General features: G+C 37.8%; 2 protein-coding genes across 2 annotated transcripts; both read left to right on the top strand.

Annotated features, from left to right (window-relative positions):
• Positions 1–1657: 1657 nt before the first annotated feature.
• LOC103963669 lies at positions 1658–9221 on the top strand. Its single transcript, XM_009376503.2, has 7 exons — positions 1658–1818; positions 2099–2215; positions 4472–4541; positions 5785–6041; positions 6402–6518; positions 7255–7297; positions 8511–9221. Exons 2-7 carry the CDS (start codon positions 2123–2125, stop codon positions 9020–9022), a joined length of 1092 nt encoding a protein of 363 aa, XP_009374778.2. The 5' UTR covers positions 1658–1818; positions 2099–2122; the 3' UTR covers positions 9023–9221.
• Positions 9222–9363: 142 nt separating this feature from the next.
• Positions 9364–13371, top strand: LOC103963668 (FHA domain-containing protein At4g14490). The gene is made up of 2 exons (XM_009376502.3): positions 9364–11368; positions 12853–13371. Coding segments are annotated over exons 1-2 (1149 nt in total). The 5' UTR covers positions 9364–10220; the 3' UTR covers positions 12854–13371.
• The last annotated feature ends 3754 nt before the right edge of the window (positions 13372–17125 follow it).

The raw sequence follows: 17125 nt of genomic DNA, 5'->3' as shown, positions 1-17125 counted from the left end.
TTCCCGGAATTATACAACTAATGTTTTTTTCCCTAATAGTCCGCATTTGTAACTTGGGCATATCAATTAAAGTAATTAAAATTATCCATATGCCAAACAAACCTAGCTAAAGAGCTCATTTTACAGTAATATAAGTGTACCAACATCAACAAAAACACTATAAAACAATAGTGGAGCATAATTGAGAAATTCTTAACTATAATAACTATGAAATGACAATATGCATAGGTTCATATTAGATAATTTGAACATATTAAAAGATGATTCAAGTTAAAATCTGCAACATAAATATTTGTTTAATTAGAACATGAATCAAAGCTAATTGTTGCGATTCATGTTTGGATATAATCTTTTGTGATAAGATAATAATATAATCTTTATAGGAATTATATTCAATTCAAATGATCTATGAATTTGCAAAAACATAACAAAAGATGATAACATTTAATATCTTATTATGCTTATTAAATTAACTAAATAATAGTATGAACTCTATCGATTTACTTGGTAACCATTTGGTTCTCACATGCAAAATAAAACAGGCAACATGGCCAATCATGGTTTAGATATTAACTCAAAGCTTAGAATAATATGGACTATATATAGAACACAAAAAAGATATATATATATATATGTATGTATGTATGTATGTGTGTGCGTGTGTGTGTGTGTCACACACACATATAGGGAAAAAAGAGATGAAAATATACATATCTTTAGCAATCTTTGAAGAAGCTATAAGTTTTGCCTACATCTTTAGGTCGATCCTTGATTTAGAAGAACAAAGTCGATGTCAATCTTATGTAGGCTAGGAGGAAGGGCTAGCACCCAAATTTTAAAGGAGATATAGCAATTCCACTTTGTAGCCGGTTAGTTTTTTTCAATTTATCTTTGCTTTAATAAAGCCTCTAAAGGTATGTTTAAGGATTGTAGTTCACCCTGTAATCTTAATTGGGGGATGGAATCGAAAGTGTTGAGAGTGGTAGAGGGGTTTAGGTGTCCGATTTGAAGCCAAAGCAAGAAAAATGGAAGCAAACAATGAGCATGCGGAAGCAAACTTCCTGCAATTCAAAAAACCCAGATGAAAAACCGAAAACAGTTTGCATGGGATATTCAGAGATGAATCCATACCTTGAGTACTTGATGATTAGTCGTACATGGTCCGAGAAAGAAGCAGTGCTTGCAGAGATCTTTGGTGAAAAAATTGAAGATGGACCATACCATTGAACAAAGAAAACCCACATTTTAAAAATTAAAATCACAAAAATTTGAACAAAGAAAAGAGAACCCAAAAACCAAACCCGAAACAAATATGTCAGACAAGCATTCATGCAAAGGCAATTTGATCACAAATTAAAAAAAAAAAAAATGGTGTGAGAGAGAGATGACCCTTCTTGCGGAGGCCAGGGGGTTCGGGTCTTGAGAGACTTCTTGCCTTCCATGATGAGCAACACGTGTATAGGAGGGGCAAATAAGTAAATCTATACTTCAATACACGTTAAAAAGCTCAGAATGAGTACCAAATAAAGGGCAAAATCGTCAAATCACTGTTTATGAACATTGAAAAACAGTACTAAGCCAACTGAGTTTTAGTATATGTATAATTTCGATTTCGGTTTTGAGTTCCAACTTTCAAATGTCCACCCCTTCTCCATAAGTATAGATACGAAAATAATCGTTTTGGTAAATGGTAGTAAACAAACGAAGAGACGACGCCGTATCGACTGAATAGAGAAAAAGCGTTGCAGGCGGCTGCTCTTCTCCCTCGGCGAGGCACGCGCCTCTGCAACTCCTTGCGCAGAGCTCAGTGAAATACAGGTCAGATTTCTCCAGAAATTCAGGCCTTTTCACTACGATTTTCCCGATATTTCAGGTTATTGGCGATATTAGGTTTGATAATTCAGACTATCGGCGATGGAGGGTGAAGAAATAGGCTTCACCCCCTTTCCATGTCGATCCCTCAAATTCTCGATATATCGCCGAAATTGCCCATTTTTAGTACTACCGTAGTGAATCGTTCACTATTATGTTCGAATCATTGTGCATTTTCCTTTTCGCCAAAAAATTTGCATGCAAGTCAGAAATGCTCATGTCGCAGGTATATTGTTTTTGACGGATCATCATGGGCATGAATCGCCTACCTTTTGAAGCTGGCCAAGAGGTTGAATGCAGGTCGTTTATCCCGGGTTATCGCGGTGCGTGGTTCCGTTGTAAGGTAACGATCACAGTTAATAGTACTGGCAAATATCCATTGGTGATCAATTTTGTTTTGCTCCAAGCGTGTTTTGAACTCGAAGATTTTACTTCTTACAATTATGATTACTAGTTTTCGGTTTCTAGTATTCGTCTCTTCATTTTCAGTGTTGATAGTTGTAAAATAATATTAGGAAGTGGGAATGCTAAGAAGTTAATTAGGAGTATGGAAAGAGTCATCCATGTTTTTTCGTAAACATTAAGTAGATTGTAACGGGACAAAACTGCAGTTTTGAAGATTGAATTTTGACAAGTTATGGCCTTTTACCAAAGTATTGGTTGTTGTATTAGTATATCACGCCTTTTCAGATTCGGAGTTAAAAAATCTTGGTACTATTTGTCAACTAGATAAGATCGTTGGTAGGCAAAGGAACCAACACAAACATATGACCAACATGTTCTAGATAGATTCCTGCAACGACAACTATTGGCAGAGATTTCAAGAACCGCAATTTAAGGTGGAGATACCAGAATTTAGTGGAGAATAACTAGGGGAAGTTGGTTGGTTAAATAAACATGAAGGAAATTTTAAATACATTGTTCTTCCATGTCATGCGAATGAGAAGTTGGTAGCATTTTAGTTGAAAGGGTATGCTTCTCGTTGGTGGCAGCAAGTCCAAATGACTAAGACCCAAGTAGGAAACTAGCAAATATATACGTGGTCTAAGATGTATAGGGTTCCATAAGAATTATTGTTTTTTTGGGTTAAGTATATTGAATCTTTTCCTGATTTATCCTTAAGATCAAAGCTCGAACAACATAGGAAGTCTGATTAGTTCTCAACTATATATGAGAGGGGCTCGTTTATTTTCTGTTTAACATCATACACGGAGAAGTTGCTGACCATTTAGGTAATTAAAGGCCTCATTCTTTGCTTAGGCATTTGCTTTCTCATTAGAAAAGATTCTGATGTTGGAAAGTTTTATTAAACAAGGATTATTCCTTATGAATGAGTGCTGAATGTGTTGCAAGCAAATGAATGTGTGACTGGTCGTTTTCTACACTATACGTTTTCATACGCTTGTTGGCCTCCTGCTTTCTTTCTCTGTGAACTCTTGAGTGTTGCATGCTCTGTGGCCTAGAGTCTGGTGGGATGGCATGGTATTTTTTTCAAGAAGGCTAGCAGAGCAGCTGGGGGATACTACTCGTATTTTATGGTCTATATTTTGGATAAATGCAGGGTATCCCCCACACGTAGGCGAGGACTAATCCCTCGAGCAGGGTTGGATCCCATTCGGGGGGCAAGCTCTCCCAATGCTGGCTTCTCCATTCACAAGGCTCGAACTTGAGACCTTGCTTAAGGGAAACAAGCTCCTTACCACTTGAACCACCAAGCATTGGTATTTTATGGTCTATATTCATTATCAGAGAGAAATGGTAGTTTATTTGAGGGGCAGGTATAAATTGGGATAATAGGGAGGAGGATTAGTTGAGTTCACTGCAGTATAGATTTGTATTCTTTGCTCACTTTGGGCTTTACTCTATAAAGATTTTAATGTTGTACCTTAGTCAGATCTATCTGGATCGATTTGCTACTTGCTAAGTGTTGTCAAGGATAGTTAAGATTTGGGTGTGTGTTTGTTTTTTAGCTGTAATACTGTTGATGGAAGTTGAATCCATCTTGTTATGTATTTCTTTCTTCTTCAATAAAAGTGGTGTTTATTATAACTTTGTAAGTTGAAGAGAATTATTATGGTTGGTATTTTTTCCCCGTTTCTTTAAGATTTTTTTTTCTTTTTATGTAGATTTTGTGTTGTTTTTACTTAAGCCTTCTATGCTTCCTTGCATATTTTTATTTTCATGAAATCTGTACGTCTTCCAGTAATGAAGAACTGATTACTTTGCAATGTTAGGTAGCATTTTTGCAATTACAACTAAGCCTTTAGATCTATGTGTTGCATGATTTACTTTTCTCAACCTTGAATTATTCTACGTATACAGAGTTAGGTTTTACCAATACTACCATCAATCTTCTCTTACTTCTCATACCATTAGATGCTCTGCTGAAACAATTGGGTGTATGATGTAACTTCCAATGACTTATGGTTTAAGGTGTCCATCTGCTTTTATAAAGCCCATATTTGCATTTATATGATGTTTTCAGCTTGAGATTGTTTCCATACATTTGGTTGAGGTTGGTTCCATTGTTTATGCTTGGTATAAAAATCTTTGAGAAAATGATACCATGCTCTCTGATAATATTTTTATTATATTCCAGATAAAGGAATACGGCTTGAGACAAGCTCGGTTGTCGTCTAGCATGGAGTATATTGACTTTCCTGATGAAAGTAAGTGATATCTGTGGGTATGTTTCCTGTATGAGCATTTTTTGGGGCTTAAGTTTGAAGGAACCGTAAAACCAATTGGCAACAGGGGGAGTGACCCTACTCCTTATAAACACATGCAAGGTCCGTTAACTTTCTGATTTGGGACAACACTTCACATACTTACACGCGCCTTCACGTGTGTCAACACTTAAGCCAAACACATGTATGAGGGGCTTAAGTTTGAAGGAACCCTAAAACCAATTGGCAACAGGAGGAGTGACGCAACTCCTTGTAAACACATGCAAGGTCTGTTAGCTTTCTGATGTGGGACAACACTTCACACTCACACGTGCCTTCACGTGTGGCAACACTCAAGCCAAACACATGGATAACACATATTGGGTGATGTGGAGCATGTGCAGCCTTTGAGCTTTATGCGGATATGTGGACCTATCTGCTTCAATACCATGAATGAGAAATCAGAAAACCTTCATTGTAGAAAGCACGAGCAAGCAACAACAAGAATCAGAATTTCATTACTAGTAAAATGATTACATAAAACATCTCCGTACTGTAGTGATCATATTTATACTCAATGATTAATACAGCTGACTTAATCTTCAACTAAATGGACTATTTAATCATTAGCTTAATTACAACTTAGTAATTAATACTGGACAGCTCAAATAGAGCCCTCGATCACATCAAAGACCATAGACCACATCAACATATTAATGCTAAATGTGGCAATATCATCAGCTAGCTCCGGTATTAAAGTTCACTATGTTTTGGGTCGTGGTGTCTCAAACAGTTTTGGTTGGCAGTATAAATAACAGACTCTTATTCTCTTTTGTTCTATGTTTGTTGTGTTTATTAATTGACCTGTTCTTTTCTAAAGAAAAAAATATTAATAGACCTGTACATTATCAAGTGCACTTTGATTGTAGGGCATGTAAGAATTGCACATTGACCAATTCTTTTAAAAAAAGTATTTTAAAGTAATTACTATGTAAGAATGCTCATACCAGAACAACATGGTATGTGAAATGCATGTATGATTCCTCGTTACGAGAGTGTGCTACTTTTATTGTTACTTGTTTTGAATGGAAAACAAAGAGAGAATATTACCAAGAGCACTGGTAGTCATTGCCTAGTTTCTATATATATCTCTGAAGAATTATTTTCCTCTTGGTTATCAAGTTTAATAAATATTTTAGTGAGACTGATGTTTTTTATTTCTGCATATTGTTGCTCTTATCTGCAGAAGTGAAGTGGACAAGAGTATATCAAAAAATCCCTGGTGTTGGTAAGAAGTCAAAGTCATTAAAAGTGCAATTGATGTTGCGTCCTCAGTTTCCTCCCATCTATAATAGAAGTACAATACCTGATGCCAATACCAGAGCAGAAGTGGTGGTTATTGTCAACGATGATTGGAAAGTGGGAGATTTAGTTGATTGGTGGAAGGATGGTTGTTATTGGTCTGGAAGAATAACAGAAATATTGGGGAATGAGAGCTTTAAGGTGGGTTTTGTATCTCTCAACATATTAATGCTTACTCTAGTATGCTTGTTCTCAATGTGTTCATTGTATGAGGCGTTAAGCATTCCCCCCCCTTCAAATTGCTCACTGTTAATAAATGTTATAACTCCAATAATCACATGCCCTATTTTATGACCTCTCATTCTTCATAACAAATCCATGCAATACACGATGTTACTTGAGCTCCTGAGTTAACTTACATATAACACTCTTGCATCAGGAGAAAGCAATATGTTTGTTTAGTGCAACTGAGATGTAGCTGCATTTTCTTGCTTCAATTATAGTTACTTTGATGTGAAGAGAGCTTCTATTTACTAATTGGTATTCTCTATGTTTTTCCAGTTTGATTTGCCACCTCCTCCAGATGGTGAAGGATATTCCTATGAAGTTTCTTCCAAGGAATTGCGCCCATCCTTGGATTGGTCTCCAGAGAATGGTTGGACAGTACCCACACCCATGGTACCTGCAGCCCATTCATATTTCTGCATCTTTTTTTTTCCTGTTTAAGAGGAATTATCAGATATTACTGCCAAACTTTAAATTGATTAATAACTGAGTTGAGCTCAATTAGTTGGCTTGCTTAAGCAAGAAATTTGTTGCTTAAGCAGTCATTCCAGCTTCTCCATTTGTTTCAAATACTACCTTCGATCAGCTTGAACTGTCAGAAACTGACAAGGAGCATCCACATTCCCATCACCTGATGATGATGACGTGCCACTTCAGGAAATTGGCATTTAAAAATGAATGCCATGCATGAAATCAATTGTGAAGTTACAAAACTGTTTTCTTTTTGCTGACTACTCTCTCATTGTTAATTTGGTGTTGCACTTTGGGTATTAACCTTCTAGCATTCTTTTGTTGAAAAAAATACGTCAAATTTTTGTTATATTTCTTTTTCATTGGGGTTGAAACAATACCTCATGTCTTTCTAAAAATGAATGCCAGGCCATCATCCTGATTCATGATAAATGCTGCAATCCTTTGGCTAAAAAAGATTCCATTTTGTCACCGATGTTTGTAGTGTTAGGGCAATTTTGTATTGATATTTTAAAGCTACTTCTACCTTGTTTTTAGGTGGTTCTTCTACCATGCAGGTTTTGATGCTTTCTGTCCTAATAAGAAATGAAATTCTGTCCTAAACAATTCTTTTATCCTTCAATTTCTGAATTTTTTTGAAATGCCTTTTTGGTCGCAGGAGGGTGAACATGTGCATCCTTGTGCTCGAGTAATGAAGCCTGGTAATCAATTACGAATACATATTTTCTCAACAACGTATATACATGCATGCATGTTATTATTTTCTATTAGCCTTCTGACCTCAACATCTAGGGCTTGTGACAATTGACTGAGATAAAATAAAATTGGAGCCATTGGAGATGGATACTTGTACATCATGTTATTGAATTTTTTTTTTCTTTGGTAGTACTGTTGGAGGCAATGGTCCATTTCTTTTGCTCCTAATAGATGGATCCTAAGGGAAATGATATTTTCCATAGGACTATGAGGTGGTGATTTGATCTTAGTTATTAACTTATAGCTGGCCAGTTTATAACCTGGTAAATAATTAAACTCCAATTGACGAAGAAAGATTCAAATCAGATAGTACGGCTGGAAACAATTTTGTAATTCGATAGAATACGGTTGCTTCTGGAAACTTCAGTGTTTGCTACAGTCATACATCTTCTCAAGCCTTGTTGGTTTTGGGGATTGTCAATCCTGTTTGAAGGGTTTCAGATGCAACTCAATACGCCTCAAATTGGCAAAAACAGAGCTCCTTTTTGGATGAGCAATAAGAAGTTGATTAGTAAAATAGTAAAGGCTGCTTTGAGAGTTATGAATGCGAAATATATATCCTCAGTATCAAGAAAATAAAGTTGAAAGGATGAGTTGGTAAGGGACTTAATACATAATAAGATTTTGACCTTTTAGTTATCCAAGAGGTAGAACCCATACAGAGATTGTAGTGAAAGCTGTAAGCTATACCAGTCTACCCACAATCGTGGTGTTGTCTTTTTAAGTTACTTGGCCAGCTGTAGTTGAACACTGGATTTGTGCTGTATTAATGTTGTTGTAGGTTATGTAATGTTTTTTCTTTTGACGGTATATGCAATGTTGAACACAAATTATGGGTTCTAAGTATCCAAGGAACGAACATTATACGTTTCTCGGTCCCATTCCCCCACAGTTAAGGCTGATGTGGAGAGGTGAAGTCAGATCTAAGTATGAAGCGTTTGAATAACCAATAAAATGGTGCCATATCAAGTAGTTGTAGAAGAAAAGCAGATCAAGGGCTATAAGAATGTTCTAGTGAAATTTTGGTTAGTTATCCATGATTTTGAAGAAGATGAAGGGTACATATAATGTTACCCTAACTTCCTCTCTTGAATCTTGTCTTTCATTTCTCTGTCCAGCAGGATGGATCTGATTGAGAGGGGATTATTGTTGTTGCAGGGGAAGTTCCAAGCTGTACAGCCCATGCTGTGGGTGATGAAAGTAGGTGTCTCCAAGCTTTTGCTACAGCATCACATCGTTCACCTTCTTCTCACGTGTCTGCTAGCTCATTGCAACCTCCTAAAGGATTAGAGGAAATGGCAAAGCAACCTCTAGGCACTATAAAAACTACGGAGAAGCCACCACCAGATGTAAATGTTGGATCCGATATGGCAGATAGTGGGATTGCGAAGGCAAGTTGCTCAGATAGTGTTTCAAGTTCGCATGTTAAAAGTGAGCCAAAGGGGATGCAAAGAAGTGCAACCGGAGAAGATAGAGTTGACAACAATGTGTCGTTGAAGAAAATGAAAACGGATGGGAACATAGTTTTAAATTCGACGAAGTCTGATACATTAGAAGCTGCAATTCTGGACTTGGAGGAACTTGTAAGCCGGGTTAAATGGATGAAGGGCGTCTTAGAGATTGGAATGCCTTTGACAAGTGCCACGCGCCCCACTTGGAAGTTTCTGTGACATCATCCTTGTCCTCGCCAAAACGAGAGGTTTCCCTCCCAGTAAGTGTACCTATCGTGAAATTTTTTTACCGGCGTTTAAATTGTTACTAACTCATGCTCATCTGTTTTGACTGTTTTCTTTTTACGAACTTCTTTTGGGGTGAATGTGAAGCACATATTGAAAGGAATGAACTTTATGCATAACTTTCCGTACAAAACAAACACTTCTTGTAGTGACTGTACATAATCTTCTTACAAGAATGGTTTTGTGAATTTCCGATTTTGAATTGGGAGAGCGGCAGAAGCTGATTGAGATGGGGTGGAGGTTTTTTTGGCCCTAGAAGCGGGATTCCGGCTCAATGGTTTGGCCTAACTAGCTTGTTGTCATGACCATAGAAAATTTCTACACATCCAGCGTCTGCTAGACCTCTTAACAAAGTCATCAAAATTTAACTTCCGACTGCCGTTGTCCGGTGGTTACCACAAACTTTTTTTTTTTTTTGCTTATCTTTAGCCACACCCATAGAACTTGATTTGGATGGCTCTACAATTGAAAAGACTCATCACTTTACTTCTTGAAACTTAAAATTCGTTTACTATGACTTATGGACTCTATTCTTCTTGAAATTCAAAAATCGCCAAACATGTGTGACCCACCACCTAATAAGGTTATGCTACATGTGCTAATGAATTTGATTATAAATCTCTACTATGCGTTAACATTTAACAATTAAGTTTAAAATAATAAAATAAGAATGTGGCTGTGCTTGAGTCGCAAAGATGGAAAATAATAGAAAAAAAAAAATTGATTAGTCTGTTGCTTTCAAATCCAACTCACAGGTTAGAATTAAAGTAGGGTATAACAAATTTTGAGTTTTATAGAGTAAATTACGATTTTTGAGTTTCAAGGGCAAAATGAGATCAAAATTGAGTTTCAAGAGACAAAATAAAACAAATTTTGAGTTTCAAAAAGTGAAGTTTCGACTTTTGAATTTGGCAAAGTAAGATCCAAATCGAATTCTAGAACGTAGCTATGAATTTTGTTACATTTATATCTATGTTGTGAGGACAAAAAAGGAATTTAGCTTTGGATCATAAATTTGCGGAAGAGAGAGAGAAAAACCTCAAAATATTTGAAAGCATTTCTGCGTGCCTGTATTTCACTCTAAAAAGCATTTCAAAAACTCAACTTTTCCCTCCTTTCTTCTCTGCCAAAAATGGAGCCTTCAGCTCTCAAACTGGTAATGGTTCAAGGTCCGCGGAAGGGCGAAACCCTAGAATTCGTACCCGGATCCAAGGTCCGAATCGGCCGCGTTGTTCGGGGCAACAACCTCCCGATCAAAGACTCCGGCATTTCCTCCAAGCACCTCTCCATCGAATCTGAATCAGGCAAATGGGTTCTCCGAGACCTCGACTCCTCAAACGGCACTGTTTTGAATGGGTCGGATATTCCCCCAAATACGCCCGTGGATCTCACCGACGGCGACGAAATCAAAATCGGTGAGTACACTTCCGTCGAGGTGAAGATCGCCGGCTACGAAGAGACCCGGCTGAGACGGAACCCTAGGCGTGCGGCGGCCGCAGCGGAAGCTACTGCGGTGCCGGTTTCGGAGAGTCGGGGACGGAGAGGTAGGGTTGCGAAGGAGGGCGAGGAGAAAGCGGAGGTGGAGAGAGCGAATGTTGAGGAAATTGAGGTCGCAGGGAAACGAGGGAGGGGCCGACCGCCCAGAGCTAGGGTTTTGAAGAGTGAAGCTGCGGAGGAGAAGACTGCGGAGGAAAACTTGGCACGGCAGGTGAGTACGAGGCAAACTCGGAGCTCCAGGATTGAGGAATTGGGGAAGATTCCAGAGAACTCTGGTGTAGATAGTGAAGGAGTGAACGTTGAGCCGAAAAGGACCCATGTCGGTGCAAGGAGGAGGAAAAATGTACCGGAGGAGGTACCGGTGTGTGATAAGCTTGATGTTAAGGAGGAAGAGGCTTCGAAAGGGCTGAATTTGGAGGAAGAGAGACATGAAGAGGCAGATAGAGAGTTTAATGTTAGAGGAGAGAGTGGCGAAAAGGGTAAATATGGAAGTGGGAGTGGTGAAAAGGGTGAGAAAGGAAGTGGAAGTGGTGAAATCGGTGTCAATGGAAGTGGGAGTGGTTCGGGTGTAAATGAGAGCTGTGACTCGGAGAAGATGACGCTTGGGGAGTGGTTTGATTATTTGGAGAGGAATTTTCCACAACAGATCATTGATGAGACGGAGGAGGCAATTGCGGAAATGGCAGAGAAAGCTAAGCGAATTCAGGAGTACATTGTGCAGGAGAAGGAGAAGGCGAAAGTGCTTGTGGGCTACAAGGGGGGAGCTGGGACTTGTGTTTTCTGGTAATTTGCAGCTCAATTCTTCTTCTTTTTTTTGTAAATTACGTGGCGTATCAAATTTGTGTTGTTTGGTTTTGTTTTATTGTGTTTACGTGATCTCTTACTGTGATAAAGTTACCTGGTCTTCAATTTGAAGTGTTGGATGTGAAATTGAAGTTGAATCCATTGAATCTTTAATATGGGACGAGATGAAACTATGTTTATTTCTGTTGTGAGCATCGTTCATATTGAGAGGGCTGGAATAGCATTAGCACTTTCATCGAGTGTTCTGCATACCACATTATATATTGATAGCAAAATCAAGAATTTTCATGTTTTGGGTACGTTGGTTGTGTGTTGAACTCGTCTGCTTGATGTCAGCTTTTGCAAATCGTGTGTTACTGACAGGGAGTTCATAGATGTTACTATATCAAAGCAGTTGCTTCTGTTAACTTATCCGAAGAAAAAGGCGAGACTGTATATGATGCGCTTCATTCTCTGTCAATTGCTTGTGTGTCTATGTTCATCGTGTGAGGAAAGAAATAACTGGGTTCCTTATCCCCAGAGAACTCTCTCCAAGTAGGGCCTTTAGCCATGTAAGGGAGGTGATGAGGTCTCAAACATCTCTCCCCGGTCCCTCCCATTGAGTCCCATCCATTGAGTTTAGCTGTTTAGCTTGGCAAGGCAACCAATTTATGCACTTCTCCTTTAGCGGCCTGCTTCTACATGTTTTGTTATAAATTCGTAGCTTTCAAAACAATGAGTCTTGGCTGACTGGTAGCTATTGAGAAATACGTACAAGAGGCTATGGATACACTTCTTGATAATGGAATTTGTGGACGACTATGAGGGACGATCATAAATCATAGTAAGGTTTTGTGAGACTGCTTGATAATGGGATCCGCGGACAAATCGTTTTCAGATGTAATTGAAGGTTTTGTGAGACTGCTTGATTATACTGGGCGTACTGTCATTGGTGTAGGTCCCTCATTGTCGTATATATCTATGGAGGTGAATTGTCTGCCCTTCCATTTCCATACTCTTCCTATGCCCTCCTGTGATGTGTGGTCACGGTTAAGCCATTATGTTCTAGTGAAACGGATTCTTCGATATGTCCAAGGTACTATCAATTGTGGTCTTACATATTCTGCATCCTTAGATCAGTCTATTACTGCATTCTCTGATTTAGACTTGGCAGCCGATCCTAACACTAGAAAAGTTAAGTTTTAAAGAGTTGTCTTGTGAAAGGTTCAATGGTGAGGCATTGAGAGCGACTTTAGGACGAGGCATGTGATTGTTTACTGCTCTCTGTTTTTTTTAGGGTTTTCCTATTGCAGTTAGGGGTAATTTTTTTACTTAAGCATAATTAGGATTAGGTTGTAAACACAAAAATTCTATAACGCATGAAACGAGAACACGTGTACAAAATAGATTTGTATTGATGAATTTGTAGGGTTACAATCTTTGTTTACAATTTTCCTCTGATTCAGTCTTTAAATTTGATGTAGATGCATAGGTTGTTGATCCAAGGGTCGCGATGACTTGATCTTGGATGAACGATTGAACAATTGCTTCAAGTTTTGAGCTTGAAACAATGCGTAGATAGTCTTCACCTCAAAGCTGCGGCAAAGGTAATGTTGATGTAGGATTTCGTTGGCTCAAGGGTCTTGACGACTTGATCTTGAATCGAATGTCGTTACAAGTTTTAAGCATGCAACAAAAGTCTTGAAGGAATCGGTGCTTGTTGATTCTTCAAGGGAATGCTTTGGTTTTGGTCGAAAGAAAGGTTCGGCTTTGGTTGTGCGTTCTTTGAAGAGAGCTTCGGCAGTGTATTAGTCTTCAAAGTTTTGGCAGAGGTTCTTCTCAATGTGAGAATTTCGGCCTTGGAATATAGAAATTGTCGACCTTATGCTTGTCTTGGGACCTTGTATTTATAGACTTCCAAAGCCATGCCTTTGGGTGGATTTGCCTTTGATTTGTGTCTTGATTTGTCCATGAGAGAATTTAGGCATGTTTTGTGTCTTGTTTTCAGCCACTTTCCCTTGCTTGGCTGAAATCTATAGGGCTTTCTTGCCTATTTTGCGAGCAATCTTCAATTCTTGCTTGTTTTGTGAAGATATTTTAGCTTTCTTTCCGGTTTTGGGAGCAATTTGGACCCCTTGCCAATTTTAAGGGGTATTTCCCCTTTTTGGCCGATTTTTGGGAATGTTTTTGAGCTTTCTTTGCTTGACTTGTGTCACATGTCATTGTTGACTTGTTCATTTGTGATGAGTCATATGCCACATGAAACTTTATGATGCATCATTTGCATGCAACAAAATTTACATGTCTACATGGGTACTATTTGTTAAGATAATACGGTTGGTCAGTTTAGTAGTTTGCCATCTCAGCATTTTCTTGGGAACAAAGGCATTTGATAATCTTAACAATTTTCTTTTTCTATTTGAACCAAAAAAAAAAAAAATCTATTTCTCAAAAACAATCTTGACCATAATTTATTTTGTGATGCAAATCTTTGGAGTGTTGGATACTAAGGCATCAAGAGTAGAGTCTTAGCATCATTGGGTGAGCTGATCAAAGTTGTGATTAAATTTTGTTTCACCCATATTTTAAGTTTGATCTCACATTTTTCAGTAACAAAAAAATTATATTGGAGCTGGTATAAAGTACCTTGAAAAGTGAGTAGTGGTCAAAAGTATTACTATGAATTAGTGGTGGATGCACGTTGGGACCAAGGTGGTCCCAAGACCACCTAGAGTCCGAAAAATATACATGTGAAGGTTTTCCGAGAACTCTTCGAATGTTTGGTATAGGTCCCTTTTGTGCCCAGCAAGTATTTGATGTAATGTATGCTAAGCATATTTCGGCAACACTTAGTAGGTTGCATCAAATGCACTCGACAAATTCTCTCGATAGCATTCATTAGATTGCTTTGGCGTATGTCGATATATGTTGACATGTGTGCAACATGGTTCAGCTGACAACAATTGTTCGAAGAAATGCCTTAGTGAATAAACTGAATTTTTTTGCGTGGTTCAAATCCTAAATCCGCCACTGTTATGAATTTGAACACCAAGAGAGGTAATGCATCACTAGATTATGAAGACAATGACTAAAACTTAAAACATGTTATCTTCTCTTGCTATATTGAGCATTCAACTTGTTTAAGAAACAAGCCAAGCTTGACTTAGACATACCCAAATCATAAAGCACGTGAGTAGCTCGTTAATAAGAAGCTTGAAAATGTTATACAAGCAGACCCTCTCATTGTTGTAAATTAGCTCGTGTTTGACTTTTATTTTTTACTCCGCTTGAGATCGGCTCAAAAATAAACGAGCCAACCAAGTTGAGCTTTTACAAAATTTTAACAAACCCAACTTAAACATGATGAAATTCACAACATTTATATCCCTAGTTAAATTTGGAGAGGTGATTTTCACACATTCTTTTTATTTTTTTCACACACCCACTTTATTTATGATCGTCATATTGCATAAATTAAATGGAAACAAAAAATAAGACTAAACATAGGTGCAAAAGAAGTTAAAAAAGAGTTTAATTACTAGTTCTTTAAACTTACTAAGGCATCAGGGTGGTTTAGAAAAAGTAGCTCAACATGAGAGGTCCAGAACTATTGTGGACTTGGACTATGGAGATACATGTTCTTACTTATCAATGTTGCAGTCGACAGTTATTGGGCTTAATTTATGGTGAATTTAATGGTGACATTTCTTTCTTCCAAATTATGGCTCCACTCATGCATTAACAAATAATATTACACTAATGAAAAATGGATGGACTTAATCTCGTAATGAGCTAATAATAATGTAATTCAAATTCACCTTTGAGAATCGAACCTAAGACCTCTCACTTACAAGTAAAGAGAAATACCACTAAACCGTAGCATTAAATGGCAAGTAGTAGAATTCTTAGACAAGAAAAAACGGAGTACATCTTTTAGACACCCCTACATTTAATAGTAAAAATGTATGTATATAACGGACACATATATAGGCCATGGCCTTGCTACATGAAATAATAGAACCAAAAAAATAGAAAATTAGGGAAACTAAGGCGGATAGTAGGGTAACAGATAGTGGAATGCTTCCTTTGTCTTTCCTTCAGTTCATTACTATGACATAGAAGGGTATGAAAACTTGTATGAACATCTTGTCCAACTCCCCCACAAAGATCCCTCTAGCAATCCCCACAGCAAACGATGCCATGTTCAAGATGACTAGGGCAACCATTGGAGCAAGAAATAGTAGTGATGTTTGGAAATCAAATACTCCCATATTGTAACGCTTGAGTTGTTCGACGTCGTCGACTTTATTCTTTGGAAAAAAACTGGCTTCTCTCATACCAAGTTTCTCCATGAAAGCATCCACACTACCATGTACGTGGGATGTGACTAACTTCATCATCCACATCCTCTGCTCATTTACCCAATGTCGAAATGTTGACCCCGTTGCGAGCACCTCGTATAAATGTTTAGAATGGGGTGATAGGAATATGAACGAAAATACAATGAAATAAGTTTTGAGACCTGCAAAGAACAAGACCAACATACTGTCATGTCAAAATCATACTACTAAAGTTGTATAACAACTAATTAAGAGGGTAATTCTTTCTTACATACCATACAAATACTTATATCGACAGACTGTGAGTTTGAAATTTTAACCACACATGTGTTCATAATCAGTAAATGGTTCAGTTTCAGTCTTAAGAACATAAAGCAAGTGAACATTTCCCTTGATAGTGAAAGTAATCATATATTTTGAATAATTTAAACAAAAGAATTTTTAAAGAAACTTGTAAAAAAAATATAGGTATAATGAGAGAAAATTACCTAAGGGTATAAAGGAATGCCATTGAGTAGGCAAAGTTGAGGAATGGTAGCAAAGCCCCAGAGCGACAAGAAATAGAAAATGGGGAAAAGGGCAAGTTCTGCATAACACATGCTGTGAAGAAAAGTGGGCGTTTTGAAAGGGCCATATAGAAGAGGACTAAACTTGGAGATAGCAACATCAACCAAGCCAGAGGACCACCTTGTCCATTGGACCAAAAACTCATCCAAATTGGTGGTGCCACTGCCCAAGAATTGTGGCCTTTTTGGATCACAATACACTAAATCCAACCTTTGCAATGCAAATGAAACCCTGTGAAGTAATCTTCCACCACTGAACCGTATAAGAAACCAACCTGCATGCCACAAATAAAAGAAGATCACCATTAGCATAAAGTTGGAGGAATGCTAGGTTCGGTCACCTCCCGAGCGGGTTACTATGAGCGCTTGATACATTGTACCACTAACACGTATTAACTCCTCACAATTGACTAAGCTTGGCATAGTTCCTTATTTCGGAATAAGTAAGGTTTCAATAGATTAATTTTACTCGCCTCTTTACCCCATTTGGTGCCATCTTCATAAGCACAAGAGGCTAGTAGTTGGGTTTCATGTGGCTGTGCAGTATTTCTGTGGATGAGCATATGATCAGGATTGTTGATTTGGCGGAGGGATTTGATGAACTCATTGGATGGACCAAAACATTGTCTAAGTTTCATTGCATCCTGATCATTCAATAGTGAAACTAACTTACTGACCTAAAAAACGTATGAACGCATATTTTACAGACAAGTTCATAATTTTAATATATATGCTTCTTAAACCAAATTAAGGTATTTCATTAAGTGTATTTGTATTTGCCTTTACTAATGGAACTTTCACATAAGGGCACCCTCTTGATGTAGTAGCCAGTACCACACACGCATGGCCCT

This window comes from the organism of the source record quoted next, unplaced genomic scaffold (genome assembly GCF_019419815.1).
Source record: "Pyrus x bretschneideri cultivar Hongxiangsu unplaced genomic scaffold, Pyrus_bretschneideri_v1 Contig21, whole genome shotgun sequence".
Classification (NCBI taxonomy): Eukaryota; Viridiplantae; Streptophyta; class Magnoliopsida; order Rosales; family Rosaceae; genus Pyrus; species Pyrus x bretschneideri.
The sequence above is the reverse complement of the archived record's forward strand: the minus strand, read 5'-3'. Positions and strand labels throughout refer to the sequence as shown.

Coding starts and splice junctions, on each gene's coding strand:
- LOC103963669 (XM_009376503.2), top strand. CDS start 2,123: ATGGGCATGAATCGCCTACCTTTTGAAGCTGGCCAAGAGGTTGAATGC. Junction 6,519..7,254: donor GGACAGTACCCACACCCATG/GTACCTGCAGCC, acceptor TTTTGGTCGCAG/GAGGGTGAACATGTGCATCC. Junction 7,298..8,510: donor TGCTCGAGTAATGAAGCCTG/GTAATCAATTAC, acceptor TTGTTGTTGCAG/GGGAAGTTCCAAGCTGTACA.
- LOC103963668 (XM_009376502.3), top strand. CDS start 10,221: ATGGAGCCTTCAGCTCTCAAACTGGTAATGGTTCAAGGTCCGCGGAAG.